The 16,551-nt window shown below is 38.9% G+C and overlaps 1 protein-coding gene and 3 pseudogenes across 1 annotated transcript; 2 read left to right on the forward strand and 2 right to left on the reverse strand.

The window, feature by feature from the left end:
- Nucleotides 1-489: 489 nt before the first annotated feature.
- LOC131788895 (probable G-protein coupled receptor tkr-1) lies at nucleotides 490-1,599 on the forward strand (annotated as a pseudogene).
- Nucleotides 1,600-5,788: 4,189 nt separating this feature from the next.
- LOC131788894 (tachykinin-like peptides receptor 86C) lies at nucleotides 5,789-7,611 on the reverse strand. The gene has a single exon (XM_059105986.2). It carries the CDS (start codon nucleotides 7,434-7,436, stop codon nucleotides 6,345-6,347), a length of 1,092 nt encoding a protein of 363 aa, XP_058961969.2. The 5' UTR covers nucleotides 7,437-7,611; the 3' UTR covers nucleotides 5,789-6,344.
- A 4,553-nt stretch (nucleotides 7,612-12,164) lies between these two features.
- LOC131788889 (uncharacterized) lies at nucleotides 12,165-13,030 on the forward strand (annotated as a pseudogene).
- A 1,175-nt stretch (nucleotides 13,031-14,205) lies between these two features.
- On the reverse strand, nucleotides 14,206-15,247 carry LOC131788891 (substance-K receptor-like; annotated as a pseudogene).
- Nucleotides 15,248-16,551: the final 1,304 nt, after the last annotated feature.

A 16,551-nucleotide genomic window follows, 5' to 3' on the forward strand; every position in this document is an offset into this window, starting at 1 on the left:
AAACTACCACCAAATTATGCAAACAAAAACTCCGTTGTGTCGGCTCATTAACTCCTTCAGCTGACAGTTTTGAAAATTTATATCTATCCATCCGAAGGATTATTCTTCAATGATAAAAATTATGAGTACTTGCTAACTTAGGTAAATAATTGCTCTCAAGGCCATTATTCGTCTTCGATGCATTAGCTCATTGTTCCTGATATTTAAGTTATTAGAAACACTTGAGGATGGGTAAAGAATGATTGAAAGACAATTCGTCGCGGCTCTGGAAGTTTTGAAATGCTATAAATTTTTAATAACTTTCGTAAATTCGCCGTAAATGTAGAATTTCAGAAATCACCAAAATCTAACTGTCGACATCCAATGGCACAAAAAACGTTTGATTGATTCTTAAAGGTAAGAGTGCAATGATATGCAAATTAGCTACCATGGATTAAGTTTATATATCTCTTTCTAGTAACAGAAACACAGGTCACCTGAGATAGACGATTCTCGTTTTCAGCCCCTTAGGAGTTACTTATCACAGGAACACGGAAATGTCGTTATTTACCAACACTACCATAAATGGAACCAATACTTCCACCATGAGCGCAATTGAACGATATGAAGAACCAAAAGCTTTGTACATTTTCCGTTTAACCCCCTTCTCCGTGACCATCTCGGCCAGTTTAATCGGCAACTCGATGGTTTGTAACTTCCCGCAAGCCTCTGCCCTACCATCTCGTCGCTAACATGGACTTCGCAGAAATTCTAAGCAGCGTTTGTTTGGCCGTCATGTTTGTGAGCTGGCAACCGAGTCTAACTGACACCAATCTCCAAAAGGCTGCCTGCATTTTGAATCCGTTGCAAGTAATTGCTCTTCTCGTTGTGATCTACTCACTGGCTGCCATCGCTTTTTATCGTTACAAATTCATTGTAAACCCTCTTCCACGCACACCATCATCAGTAAAGACAATTACAATTCTGACCATATCTGGGCTGTGGCTGATGTCATTTGCAATCGCCTGCCCCTATTTCGTTGGTCTCAGGTTTAGAAATGGTAACTGTGAGGAGCTGTCTTTCGTAAACAATAGGTCCTATGTAGCTATCAGATTCATCCTGAACTACGCTTTACCTTATGTAATAATGCTGGCATCTTACGGAGCAGTGGCGTGGAACTTAAGGAGGCGAATTGTACAGATTGAAAGGCTAAATCGGGATTTGAATGTTGTACCGGCTCTTGTGTTGATGAAACTGAGCTCCAAGAGTTAAGAGATGGTACGAGAATGGAAAAAATAAGAAGTGTTCTGCTCGATCAGAATAACCGAAGAGACAGTAAACCCGAAAACACAGACCCGGAGAAAGATTTACTTAAGATGATTTTTATGCTTATCATTATTTTTGTTACGTGCTATTTTCCGTATCAAGCCCATTATGTGTGGGAAAAGGTTTGTAACATCACTGCGTATCAATTTAGATATCATCGACTCTTAATTGATTATAATTTTATTTTGATTTGCCTTCCCAGCGCCTTACATCCTTTGTGTTATGGAACAATGAACAGTTTCTTTGCTAAGGCGTTCTCCAAAATCATTCTTTGTAGATCTTGAAAACACAAGAATAAATATGTATCTCAAGTCGTAGAATGCCATGCTCGAGTTCGAACAAATTCTCAGGTTTGTTTTGCATTGTTATTAAAGCAGTTTCTGGGTGAAAGTTTTGTCAACATGAGTTGTTCCTCAGTGTTTTACACCGTTCAGGACTGGTGAGTTTATCTCAAAATTGACTTGTGAACATATACAGACTTATCATGATGATGAATTTTTGTGCAGCTGCGTATCTGCGGCAACAACGATAGTGGAAGATACTGTCGAGCAACGTTACAAATGTTAAAAACTTTAATTTACTTCAAAACTTTTCAGAGATCGGTACTATCTTTATGCAACCTCTACTAATTTCGTTCTAACGAAACAAAAATATGGCAAATTTTTGGTCAAAAGTTCAAGATTTAAAACCAATGACCAACCTGGAACTTTCAAATGCTCTCGCTCACGATGCAAAACTTGTCCCTTCCTTCAAAACAGAAGAAAATGTCGGGACCCAAGAGATCCATTAAGATCACTGATCACTTCACGTACACCTTCGACAATGTCCTCTATTACATAACTTGCACTTATTGCAAAAAGTTACACATTGGTGAAACAGGAAGACGACTAGGTGACCAATTCCGAGAACACCTTCGCGACAAAGAAAAGTGAAAAGAACGCATCCAAACCAGTCGCTAGACACTATAATCTCCCAAATCATTTTAAGCAGCTGTAGTTTGCGACATTTCCCACCGTCTAAGCAGTTCGGAAAGCCCCATAACACTAGAACAAAAACTTGTCTTTCAAATCGGCACTCTTAATCTCCACGGTATCAATGAGAGCTTTTCATTCAACTAATTTATTCTTGTTTTCTCGCCACCATATTCCCACCAATAGCACAGATACATTTCCTGTATAGGCCTGTGGCAATTCTTTCAGTTGCCGATTTTCGTTCTCAGCCGCGTGAAATACCATTACCAAAGACACTGAATACGTAACTTGCGGTTTTTCTTTCCGTATTTTGGTTTTCTTCCCCTTTCAGGAAAGTTTGAGCGTCACTGTCTGTAAGCGATACGAATTTTTCGGTGTTTTAGCAGCCATAATTCGAGAACATTCCGACAAATGACCTTGGATTGAGAATGGTGAAGGCTACGCCGTTCATTCATTAACCTGACCGAGTGGCGCGAAAGGCGAGTGACTTGTCAGCAGCTGATTGGCCATATCAAATACAGGTGAAAAAATATCGTATTTTTTCACGTGTGTTATTACGGCTTTTCTTAGGGCTGAAAGTCCTTGTATCAAACCATAGATTACATGATAAAAGTGTTTATTACAGTAAGTCTAATTTGGATTTCCGCCTTTGAATCAAGAAGATACAGTATGCTGCTAGTAGATTATCTTTCAAAGATGAAGTTGGCGTTACATCACCATGCTTTACGCCTGGGATTAGTTTAGAAAATTTGCGCCACATTCCCGACCAATCGCATGATAGATTAAAACCAATCGCTGATTGCATTTTTTGATCACTCATGTTTTCCCACGCTCTCATTGGCTCCACGGGATGTTTATCTTCCTGACCGTCCATTTTTTTTAAGAATTCAATCGAATAACGCTCCATCTTATTTCGGTAGCGAATTATTGATTAGCTTAGTATGGTATAAATTTCGCCTTTCTTAGGATCATTCCAATAAATTGATATTTCTTTAACCAAGAAGATGCCAAGTGGCAGTAGATGCCAAATGTCATCTACTGCCAAGAAGCTACCTAGTATTTATTTCTCGGAGATTGTGCTGTAAAGAAACTTCTACTGCTATAAGAAGCAGAAAGCGTTACGAGTACTCTATATAACGTAGGTATTGAAGCAAAATTTCATAGTAAGATAGATATAAAGACACTTGTAGGTAGAAATGTGATCGTAGAAAAAATGTTAATTTTCTGTAAAGCAGCTAAGCTAAACTGTTTGATTAGATTTCATTCATTTTCATGGAGCTTGTGATGATGCTATCTCCTTCATCAAATCATTCTTTGCGAAAGCATGGCAAGACGATATCAAAACCTGTTCGTAATATGGAAGTTTAGAACTACTTTGAAAGGCATTAAATTTTAACTTAAATAGGAACCGTGTGCGCGAAAACGTTTGTGATGAACTGTTGAGAAAAGGTTCTTTTTTCATTTACAAAATTTTTCCGTCTGCGACTTTGTTGAGAGTATGAAAATGGCGACGGCAATCAAAGGACACAAAAAAATTATTTTAAAAAGCTGATCTTAACAAACGACCGCGCGGGAATATTTCATCGTGAATAGCTTGCACAAACACAGCTTGTCGACACAACAACAAAAAACTAACAATCCAAACCTTTCGCAAATGCCAATATTTTTTTTCTGTAACTTTTTCTTTCAAACAACTTTGTGGCTTATAGATACCGTTGTATGATTAGAGGAAGTTGAAGTCGTTCTGGATAATTTAAGATATTGTAGTGGTAGACTAGACTGACTGCCGCTCAATTCTCGCTAGATTTGCAAGCAGATTTTCACTTAGGTTTGTTTGGGGCAAAAACACGCGAAATAGCGATTGTGACGTAGCAAGGGCTTTTAACAAATTTTACTTCTTCGTAAGCTGTTCAAGTGCTACAAGTATAAATGTGTATTCATAACTTCTAGTGTCGCGTGAGTTTTTCCATTCGTAAAACGTGCGTAAAGAAAATGTGCACGAGAATTTCCATTGCTTCGTAAAAATGAGTACCGCGCCTTTTAACGAGAGAAAATGTTTGCCCTGTATAGAAGATGAGGGCTGTGCAACTTTACTCTACACTCTTACGATTGCGACGTGCGTGAAACATACGTAAGCGTCTAGAAAAGAACGTGGAAGTAGAAATATGACAATGTCAACGCACCTAAACGTTCACCTCAACGTACCAACGTACGTAATCTTTTTAAACGCACGTTCACGCGCGTGACAAAAGCGACAGTCGAAATCCAGCTTAATGGCACGACATTTTGCCAGTGTTTCGAGCGTTTGAGGGCCGCGATTCTCCTTGAAATCTGCAATTTGCACTAAGAAAATCTCCTTGAAATCTGCAATTTGCACTAAGAAAAACCCCTTAACTGCATAAAACCATTGGAGAAGCCACATTTTAACTCGTCACTCGGACAACTCACTCATAACTCGTGACAATGTCATGATGCCTTACAACCACACACGTATCCTAGGAAACTCCTCCGTATATTTTAATTAAAATTGAACAGCACGTTTTCATGACGGTTATCATATTATTGTTGAGATCGATGCCTCTATACTTCTGTCATTTTCTTTGAAAAGAACCAGTGATCACTGGAAATTAAGAGGACAAATACTTAAGTCCATCTTATGACTGACAACTCAGTTCTGTCATTTGATAGAACTTGTATATATAATTATTATTTATGTACAGTATTTAACTTTAATGTTTGTCCGAAAATTTGCGATTAATTTGTTATGTTTACCGACTGAAGGAATATCTGAGAGATGTTTAAAGGTAGATTCTTCCGTTTTCATCTTTCATCTACCTTATGAGACCTATAATATTCCTTAATTCTTTAGCTCTATTGAATTGCAGGATGTTTTGACTTCTGATCGCCACCATGTCTAGAGACCTGTGGGTGTTTAAAACACTTTAACTCACACTCAGCTTTCAATGTAATTACACCACGTTTTTTTTATGATGACTATCCATCAAGTGTAGGTGTCTCTCCCTTTCTGAGAAAGAAATCACGCAACAAGGACACGCTTGTGATGATGCGGTTTTACAAGACTGTTCGCGAAGTTTCTCCCCCTGCTGTTCAACACATGTACATCTCTAATAACTGGAACATTTGGGGACTCGAACCTGGCGCTGATTTGGCTGTTTGCTGAAATTTTTACTCAACCCGACATCTCTGTGGTTAATTTTATTAAAATGTGCAATGTATTAATAAAAATACAAAAAACACCATCTGTTTCATATTTTTGGTCACTTGTTCCCTACGCCCGATAACCCGATCACCCTATTACTTGAAACTATTTCACTTTCCCTAAAGGTTCGACTTATCAGGAGTCAAATATATTTCTTATGCCTACAGAATCAGTTCTTTTCAGGCATATTTTAAGTTAACAAGAATATTCTCCCATCTTTGCAAATAAACGCACATTAGGATTTCCTAAAGTATTTAAGAGAACTTTTACAGCTATTAATTGCAGCTATTGATCACATTTGAAAATCCTTTAATCAGCTTCCTCTCATCAAACCACCGGAAGCCTATATTTCTACATACAATAATTGAAACTATATAACATCTAGCAAATTTTCTTCAAGGAACTAAATGATCAGAAAATAATCTATGAGCTTCTTGTCTTAGTAATTTCCCTTGTGAAAGATGAGCATATTTACAAGCAAAGCCATGGATATGTAATTCTCAAGAATTTTTATACAAAATGCATGTGGCGGCAGGAAGTTGTTACTGAAGATATCCGTTGCACAGTGTTCCTGTGATTTAGACTAAGAGGCTATTGACGCTATAATATGTAAATTTTTTTTCAAAGTTGTTCGGAAAAATACAGTTTTCTACGAACAATTTTTGCGGTATTTAAACTCTGAAACTCTTGACTAGAGGACTTCCCTATAATGTTCAAGATGGCTGCCAAACATTTACAGATGCCACATTGGGGGCATAGAACTTTTACTGAGTTCGATTTAAAACTGAGTCCGTTTCGGAGCTTGGTAAAGGTTTATCCAAAGTTCCGCTTACGACTTGAGATACACATTAATCAAAAGATCTACAAAGAATGATTTTGGAGAACGCCTTAGCAAAGAAACTGTTCATTGTTCCATAACATAAAGGATGTAAGGCGCTGGGAAGGCAAATCAAAATAAAATTATAATCAATAAAGAGTCGATGATATCTAAATTGATACGCAGTGATGTTACGAACCCTTTCCCACACATAATGGGCTTGATATGGAAAATAACAAACAACATAAATGATAATAAGCATAAAAATCATCTTAAGTAAATCTTTCTCCGGGTCTTTGTTTTCGGGTTTGCTGTCTCTTCGGTTATTCTGATCGAACACGACACTCTTTCGTTCCTTCATTCTCGTGTCCTCTCCCAAGTCTTTTAGCTCCATTTGATCTTCGATTTGGACAACACAAGACGATTCGGCAGTCGAGGTCCGATTTCTTTCGTTAATCTGTACAATTCGCTTCTTCAAGTTCCACGCCACTGCTCCGTAAGATGCCAGCATTATCACATAAGGTAAAGCGTAGTTCAGGATGAATCTGATAGCTACATAGGACCTATCGTTTACGAAAGACAGCTCGATGCATTCACCATTTCTAAACCTGAGACCGAAGAAAAATGGGCAGGCGATTGAAAATGACAACAGCCACAGCCCTGATAGGGTCAGAATTGTAATCTTCTTGACAGATGGTCCGCGTGGAAGAGGGTTTACAATGAATCTGTAACGATAAAAAGCGATGGCAGCCAGTGAGTAGATCACAACGAGAAGAGCAACTACTTGCAACGGATTCAAAATGCATGCGGCCTCTTGAAGAACGACGTCAGTTGGATTCTGCCCGCTCGCAAACATAACAGCCAAACAAACACTGCTTAGAATTTCTGCGAAGGCCATGTTAGCGACGAGATGGTAGGACAGAGGCTTGCGGGAAGGTATGGTACACACAGCATAACAAACCATCGAGTTGCCGATTATACTGGCCGAGATGATCACGGAGAACAGGGTTAAACGGAAAATGTAAAGAGCCTTTGGTTCTTCATACTGTTCTATCCAGGAAACAGATTCCACCGTGGAGGGCTTGGTTGAGTTTGTGATGTTCGTATTGTTGATAAACTCCATCGTTTTTGCCGTCTTCCGGCTCTTATCGTTCAGTATTCTTGTCCTCTTTGTTAACACCTTTATTGTGAGAGAGATAAGCAGACAACAGATAATGTAGTGCGAAGCCGTTTTCACAAAGACTTTTGCTCCGTCTTCCTCTCCACTGTTTTGTTGATAGTCAACGTCACAAATGACTTCGAATTTTAAACCTGTCAATATATGAATGACGAATTTTCATATTGATTTTAATTATAATTAAAGTTATCATTCCTGTTCTCGTATCTTGTATCTCGATAAACATTTGCTAATGATAATAACTAGAATTGCACTTTTAAAGACTTTTAAACATTTTCCCCGACGAATTCTTTGTTGAGTATTGACTGACACAAATGACTCCAAATTTTCAGACCGTGAGTGACAAATGAATGACGAATCATTGATAAATTATAAATGCCGGTCTCGTCAAAGATCGCTCCAAGAACGGCGCGAGGCTTGGTATACTAAAAACCCAGCTGGTACAGAGCTATAATCATTGCAACAGTTTAAGATCACACAAACATCGCAACTGCCAGAGATTCGCGAAGTACATTGGTGGGCTTTAAATAACCTTGTAAACATTCTATGTGGTTAAAGTATGCCATCGTATTATAAGAGGAAGTTATCGAAGTAAATTATTGAAGATATCCTACCGATAGACAGAGATAAAACTCACTTCAGTTATCACTAGAATCTACTTACAGCTTTTCACTTAGTTTTGTATAGGGAAAAACTCACGCAAGATATCGATTATGACGTAGCTACAGCTTTTAGCAAAATTCACTTCGGACAGGTTTGCAAATAACAATTTTCTTTTCAATCAGCATATGAATTTTTTAAAAGGAAACAGAGATTTAAACTGCAGAGACAACTCAGACTGAAAAATATGAAACTGCTTTTTAACCAAGCATTTGATAGTTTGATGAGAGCACAAGACGTCAGCCTGTTAAAAAATTAGAGAAGCACCTCAGCCTTTCTTGACCCACCGTGTTCACTCATAGCTAACACTAATGTTCTTTTGTTACCGCGCGCGTATGCTAGGAACCTCTACTGCACATTTGATCAAAATTGAACGGCACAATTTCATGCCTAACGGTTACTTGCGAGGTCTGATCAGCTTGATCTAATTCCTGTCTTTTGTATCGAAAGAAACCGATAATAAAAAATGGATACCATCTCTTTATTGAAAACTCAAGAGTTGTATGTAGAATTAAAGTCTAAGTAGTTCATGTCAGAACTTGAATGAAAATTTGCAATTGAATCAAATGAATTTTTCGTATTTATTGACTGAGAGAACATTTGGCAGATGCTCAATGACACATTAATCTTTCAATTTCCTTAAACCCTAGTCCAAAGCAGTCCGACAGCGCCGCTAAAACGCTTAAGGCGGGACAACTAGTGTCTTCTCAGCGTTGTTAGCTGCGGAGAACCATGTTTGTACGAAAAGGAAAACACATTTGGTTCTCAGACGTCTGATTCTTAATTAGTTTCTTGGCTTAGAAGTTCATCACATTAATCTTATTTTACCACTGATTATTGTAAACTGTGATCTTCCTAAACAACGGATATTCAATCACGTAAAGATGACGCAAGGACCTTCTAACTACTTATCAGAACATAACCTCCTAAAAAAACACCATTTTGACTTAGCAGTCCGAGAAAGAAAGACATTGGAACTCAAAGTGCTAACATTGGTTCGGGAGATAAACATGGAAAATTTGACTTGAGAGATTATTATTGGGTTTTTTTTAGAGATTTCGCTTTACGTGACCCTTCAATACACGTGGAAAACAATACAAACAAGCAGTTGGATAGATAGATAGATAGATCGATAGCTTTATTAAAAATCACATGACAGCCCAGTAAGGCTGAATTGCATCATGATGATTATTTACAATGCAATACAGTGGCTAAAATTATAAATTATATTTACAGAGCATATAATTTACAAGAATAATACAAGAATAATACACGAATAATACACAGACCTATTGTCTACATATGGCTGGTAAATATGTCTGGGAGAAACGCTTGGTGCGCATTACTGGGTTAACAGACTGACGTTGATCTATATGATTATAAGTAGTATAGTTCTTCAGTGGCAAAAAATGATGAAGCTTGTGCTCCGTATTGGACACTATTGGTTCGAAAAATTTATTACATTGCTCGGTACGTCTATCCTTCAGTGAGTTCAGGTTAAACAATGAAAGGTTGGCGAGATATGATAGGCCAGGTGAAATTATAGATAGTGCGCATTTTTGAACACGTTCTATGTCGTCACTTAAATAATCAGGCAGTGCATGATGGTAAAGACGAGCACAATATTCGAGTAGAGGCCTAATACAAGTAAGATAGAAACTAATACTATCACGAACCAGAACTTTGGCGCGCTTAAGCAATATGAGAAAGAACATCCGCTTATTAGCCTTTTTAAGTACGTCAGAAATATGACAATTCCATTGTAGGGTGCTGGCTATTGTTACGTCTAACACTTTAACGCTGTTTGCGTCCTTTTAAAGTCAATCAGCATTTCTTTACACTTAACTGGGTTCAGCTAAAGCTTGTTTGTGATAGATCATTGCTCCACAGCTGTAACAACGACTTGCATTGTACTTTGTCCTCCCCTTAGGACCACCTCTACTAGTGTTGTATCATCCACATATTCCCACGCCTCGTAGCCGGGTGTGTGGAGATCATTGATTATCAGTATGAAGAGCCAGGGTCCAAGTTTGGTGCCTCGAGGCACTCCAGATGGAACGGCTCCCCATTCCGAGAAACAGTCACTTGAAAGCTTTACACGCTGCTTCCTGTCCATGGGGAAGTCAGACCCGACGAGCAACCCCGCTCGGAATACGCAACAGTTAGGACTTAGTCAAGGGTGACCACGACCGCTCAATAAAGTTGGCGCATGAAGAAGTAAAAGTTAAAATACTTAAGGGAACTTTGACAAGGACCACTTATTAATAGGTAAACACTTAATACGGTGCCGCTTAACTCAGGTTCGACAATATGTTGTATTAAATTCTATCATTCGAGAACAATAACAATTTGTCGTGATGGTAATACGTTTAGCCTCGTGTGATAAACTCTTCAGTGAGTGTGTTGCATCTACACGTGCATCAGCTTGCTGCTCGTCTCGTCTTCGGCAAAGAACTATTGACCTACAGGTATTTATGCTTAAATTATCCTCCATCAAGTCCACAATGAAGCTCACTTTTATTCTAGAAATTTCTGAAAACTTAAATGTCTTCGAATATGTGAAGAAAAACAGACGCTTACTGCACCGTTGAGGAATGTGTTATCAAATAAACGCCTTCGCCACGTGCAACAGATGGGAATTTGAAACGAAAGCTGGGTTAACCACCAAAATTTGCCATCGTCATCTTTGCGAGGTTAGCTGATTCAGTTGGTTTTGTGATCAAGTACGGTTCGGAATGCTAAGATTTGCTTTGAATTCCAGGCTTAACGACAGGGTGCCTAATAAGATTATGTCGTGATGTAAACGACAATGTTGCGATTTTCACAAAATGAAAAGCTCCAAACTAATTTTCATATCCTCGAAAACAACATTGTATCAACAATAGCCTCTACTTGGGGCAAAAAAATGCACGGATACAGTTTCTTGAGAGCGAAGCTCGAAGAGAAACGAGTGATTCGAGGAACAGATTATGCTCAAGGACACACTTACGAGGATATTTTTAGTGCAAAATGGATGCTATTGTGTTTATTATCCTTCAAACATTTTTTAACGCACGTGAAAAAATGTTAACGAATAGCTTACCGTTTGTTGCGTGGGATGTTCACTTTTCAGTGTTCTCTGATACGATTTTATGAACTAACAGACATGTGCTTTAGATGTTCTCCAGCTTCAGCTGGGGAAATATTCGGTAACGTGATAATGGGACGAGGTTGAGCATGATTTATAAGTGTTATTCGCCAGCCGGGAGGTCCGTATTGAGAAAAACTGTGCCCAAGGTCTCAACATTCATTTCAAAAAACCGCAAACGATAAGCTAACTGTGAAAACAACTGACAACTTAGGAATAGATGGCCCATTAGCCTTCCAAAGTTTCATGAAAACCATTTGTCGGTCGGCAAGAGATATCTCGTCATTAAAAAAATTTCATGCGACGTGCGCATGCTCTAAATAGCAGCAGTTTCTAAATTTGGAGCTCTTTACAATTTACGTAATTCTAACTCGTCATCACTGCCTCAGGGATCCCATGAGATAGCTAAGTGCATGCGCATAACCAGTGCTTTTGGCGCCCGAAATCAGTTTGCAGGCTTCAGTGCTAAGGACAAAATTTTTGCTGTTTTTTCGCAATTTTTCGATTTTATCGAAGCAAAACATCGCTCAGTCGATTTTTAACAACGTTCTCCATATATACAATACCAGACGAGTCACCAGCAGATTTTTCAGGCTCAACAGTAGCAACGTCAAGTATGAACAACAACAATCTGATGAACGTCCTACAGAACCTAACCAGCACCTTATCAAGACTAACTCAGGCCTTGGAGGCGCAGATGATCCTAAAGATGCATATTACTCCGTCCGTATGGTGGAAGACGATAGACAATTCCTTAAGTTTCAATGGGAGGGAAACTATTTTCAGTTTACTTGTCTCCCAAATGGGCTTGCATCTGCCACGAGACCATTAGTACCAAATTGCTAAAACTAGTCTATGCTGGCCTCAGATCTCTGGGCCATTTTTGTATGGGCCACATTGATGACTCTTTCCTCATGAGATACATTTATGCATCCTGTGAGGAAAACATTGTGCAGACGGTTAATATGTTTCTCAAGTTGGGTTTTGTCATCCACCCTACAAAGTCAGTACTTATACCAACACAAGAACTAAAGTTTCTTGGTTTTCTGCTAAACAACATTTCGATGAGTATACGCCTCCCACCCAGGAAGGTTACTTATGTCAGGCAGGCATATGAGGACCTATTACACCAACATAACCTTACCATTAGAGAGGTTGCTCATGTTATAGGTTTGATAGTATCCAGTTGCCAAGGTGAACAATACGGGAAGTTGTTTTATAGATATTTGGAGCGAGACAAAATCCAGGCTTTATAGGATAATAGGGGTGATTATGATGCACCCATGAGTCTGTCACAAGAGGCTAGATCCGATTTGCACTGGTGGGTGAACAATGTGACTTTCGCTTTCCGAAACATTACGCAGACCAACCCTGACCTCACCCTTACTACTGATGCCTCCACAATAGGATGGGGGCAGTACGTGGGGATCAAAAAACCGGGGAATTATGGATTCTGGAAGAACAAGCTTACCATATCAATTACTTAGAACTGAAAGCAGTTCTGTTGGGTTCGAAATCCTTATGCAGCACTATTCGTAACAAACACATTCGGATTCAATCTGACAATGCTGCGACAGTAGCATATGTAAATGCAATGGGGGTTATGAAATCCACTGACTGTAATAATGTGGCCAAGCAAATTTGGGAGTGGTGCCGCGAGAGAGTAATCTGGCTCAGTGCTTGTCACATACCTGGCTCAACTAATGTGGATGCCAACGCTGAATCTAGGAAAATTAACAGTTCAACTGAGTGATCCTTACATTCAGATGTGTTCGAAGATATAAACAAAATGTGGGGTCCGTTCCAAATAGATGTATTTCCATCCAGACTCAATTTTAAGGTTCCAAGTTATGTGTCATAGAAACCGGACCCTGGTGCAATATCTGTCAATGCATTCTTTATGAGGTGGAAAGAATACTTTTTCTATGCTTTTCCACCTTTCAGTGTCATAGCGGCCTGTTTACAGAAAATAGAACAGGACCAAGCGACTGGTGTACTCCTAGTTCCAATTTGGTGGACCCAACCTTGATTCTCCTGCATCTGTGAGTAGACTACACTGTCCTTCTTCCACGGTCACACCACCTACTGATACAACCTCACAATCATGCGTTGCATCCCCTCCGGGAACAGATGAAACTAACGGCCCGCAAGCTCTCCGGAAAAGCCTACTGCAGAGAAATGTTTCAGACAAGGCTGCACAAATCATCCTCAAGTCCTGGTCCGCAGGGACATAGAAGCAGTACAAGCCTTGCATCACACAATGGATTGTTTTTTTTAAGCAAATAGAAGAGTGATCCTTACGACCCACCTTTGACAGCGGTTTTGTATTTTCTGGCCAGTCTCCATGACAAGAGACTGTCGTACACCACCATTAATACTGCCAGGAGTGCCATATCAGCCATTACTGTACTAGTGAACAATATGACCATTGGCACTCATCCACTCATTTCCAGGTTCATGAAAGGTGTATACAAGGGTTCCCCGCCAACTTCTCGGTACCAGTGACCTTGGGATGTGCAACCTGTTTTGACTTGTATTTCCTTTCTCAAACCCCATGAGAAGCTTGATCTGAAAACTCTCGCGCTAAAGTTGGTGATGTCGATGTCATTGGTCACTGTACAAAGAGGACAAAGCTTGCACATCGTTGACAATGACTACATGAAAGAAGTGCCTGATGGATTCAACTTACAGGTAAGTCTCGTTTTCAATTTGAACAGGAATTCGCTATCAACAACAAGAAGATAATATTTTATCATGCACTTAAAGGGCCTTAGTCAAATTTAATTTCTTCTCAACAAGTAAGCATATTCCTTTTATCATATCACTTACATTTGTAACGTAGCTCAAAAGTTTATTCTACTATCGTTGTTGCCGCAGATACGCAAGCTGCATAAACATTATCATTATGATAAGTCTGTGTATGAAATAATGGCTTAGTCAACAAGTCAATTTCGAGATAAACTCACAAGTCCTAAACGGCGAGGAGGAACAACTCAAGTTGAAAAATCTTTCATTCGGAAACGGCTCTAATAACAAGGCAAAATGAACCTAAGAATTTGCTCGAACTTGAAAAAGACACTCTACGACTTGAGAAACACATTCATCATTGTTTTTTTAAACGAAGAATGATTTTAGAGAACGCCTTAGCAAAGAAACTCTTCATTGTTCCATAACACAAAGGATGTAGGGCGATGGGAACGCAAATCAAAATAAAATTATAATCCATAAAGAGTTGATGATATCTAAATTGACGCACAGTGATGTTACAAACCCTTTCCCACACATAATGGGCTTGATACGGAAAATAACAAACGACGTAAATGATAATAAGGATAAAAATCATCTTAAGTAAATCTTTCACCGGGTCTGTGTTTTCGGGTTTACTGTCTCTTCCGTTCATGATTCTGTTCGAGCAGAACATTTCTTCGTTCCTCCATTCTCGCGCCATCTCGAAACTCTCGGAGTTCAGTTTCAACAACACAAGAGGCTGAAACATTCAAATCCCGATTTCTTTCGTTAATCTGTACAATTCGCCTCCTGAAGTTCCACGCCACTGCTCCGTAAGATGCCAGCATTATTACATAAGGTAAAGCGTAGTTCAGGATGAATCTGATAGCTACATAGGACCTATTGTTTACGAAAGACAACTCCTCACAGTTACCATTTCTAAACCTGAGACCAAAGAAATAGGGGCAGGCGATTGCAAATGACAACAGCCACAACCCAGATATGGTCAGAATTGTAATTGTCTTTACTGATGATGGTGTGCGTGGAAGAGGGTTTACAATGAATCTGTAACGATAAAAAGCGATGGCAGCCAGTGAGTAGATCACAACGAGAAGAGCAAATACTTGGAACGGATTCACAGTGCATGCAGCCTCTTGCAGAACGACGTTAGTTCGATTCTTCCCGGTCGCAAAACATCATTGACGGCCAAACAAACGCTGCATAAAATTTCTGCGAAGGCCATGTTTAGGATAAACATAAACAACAGTCCTTCATTTCATGGAAACCCATTTAATTTAGCAACTTAATCTGTTTTTCTTTATCATTAAATTAAAACTGCCTTTCTTTTTCTTTCCTCTTGACAGTCTCCACGGATGAATATATGTTTCTTCCTTTAATTACTGCGTAGAATTTTTAACAATCATTAAATGGAAGTTAAGAGCCTTTATTTATTTTGATGAAAGACTTTTGAATGCTTTTAAAAATAGAGTTCTTTTACGACTATAAGAGAGTTCGAGGTCTTTAAAGAATACTTCAAGATACTGTGGGCCCTCACGGCGGTTCAGCCCCTCCATATTCCAGAGAGGAAAGCCGTTAAAACTTCCAGAATCTATGAGGATCTTTGCAGCTATCGTGACTGTTTCTTGGACAACTTCCAAATCGAAAATGTCATTATAATATTGTCTCTAAATTTAACCAATGTGTGATGCAAAAGGAACGTTTGTAGCGACTTGAAAATGTTTTGTCCTTTCGCAAGTTTTAGAGTAACTGAACCAGGGGAATGAACATGTGTTACTTACAAATGTAATAAGGAGCTTCGTTGAGCTTCAAATCCATTATAATTTTTTTTATGCGCGTTTCTCGGCTTCGATAGAGTATCAAGTTGTAATGCGTTTCTCCGCACAATCGAATCCGTCTATAATGTAAAACTCAAGATAACTTATGCAGCTAATTGAAAGCCTCGAAACAATTGTTGAATTATCGCCATTTAACACTAATTGTATTTTTAGACGCAAACATCATAAAATATATTTCTCTACGCTTTAAATAGTTTTGGTACCTAATTAAAATTTCAATTACTTTTTCTTGCTAAATGCCTTTATGGCAACAATATCTCGATTAATCGCGCGGTATTTGAAAGATCATTTATTAGCGCTTCATGTTGAAAAAGAGCCAGTCTGAAAGCAAAGAATTCACCACAAATCTTCTAATATGGAGCTTGAGGCCCAAGTAGCAATTAAATAATGCAGCATTCAACTTGTATGTTTCTGGGAAGTTGTTTTAAGAGTTATTTCAGATCTCGAAGCAAAAGATGGCAAATTTGGTCGTTCGATGAATAGAAACGAGTATACTTTTTCATGTTTTCACCAAGTACTTTTCATTTCAGTGTCCAGAAACTGAATCAGGTTCGCTCTTATTCTGAGGCAAATTTCTAAGTCGAAATTATGCCAGAGTCGCCAAAACTGTTTGTCTCCGTAATTGTTTTTTGAATGGGTGAAAAAGTGCAAGGAAACGGCAGCTGGACTGTCGAAGTTAAAGTGCAAAGCG

This window comes from Pocillopora verrucosa, chromosome 4, assembly GCF_036669915.1.
Source record: "Pocillopora verrucosa isolate sample1 chromosome 4, ASM3666991v2, whole genome shotgun sequence".
Lineage (NCBI taxonomy): Eukaryota > Metazoa > Cnidaria > Anthozoa > Scleractinia > Pocilloporidae > Pocillopora > Pocillopora verrucosa.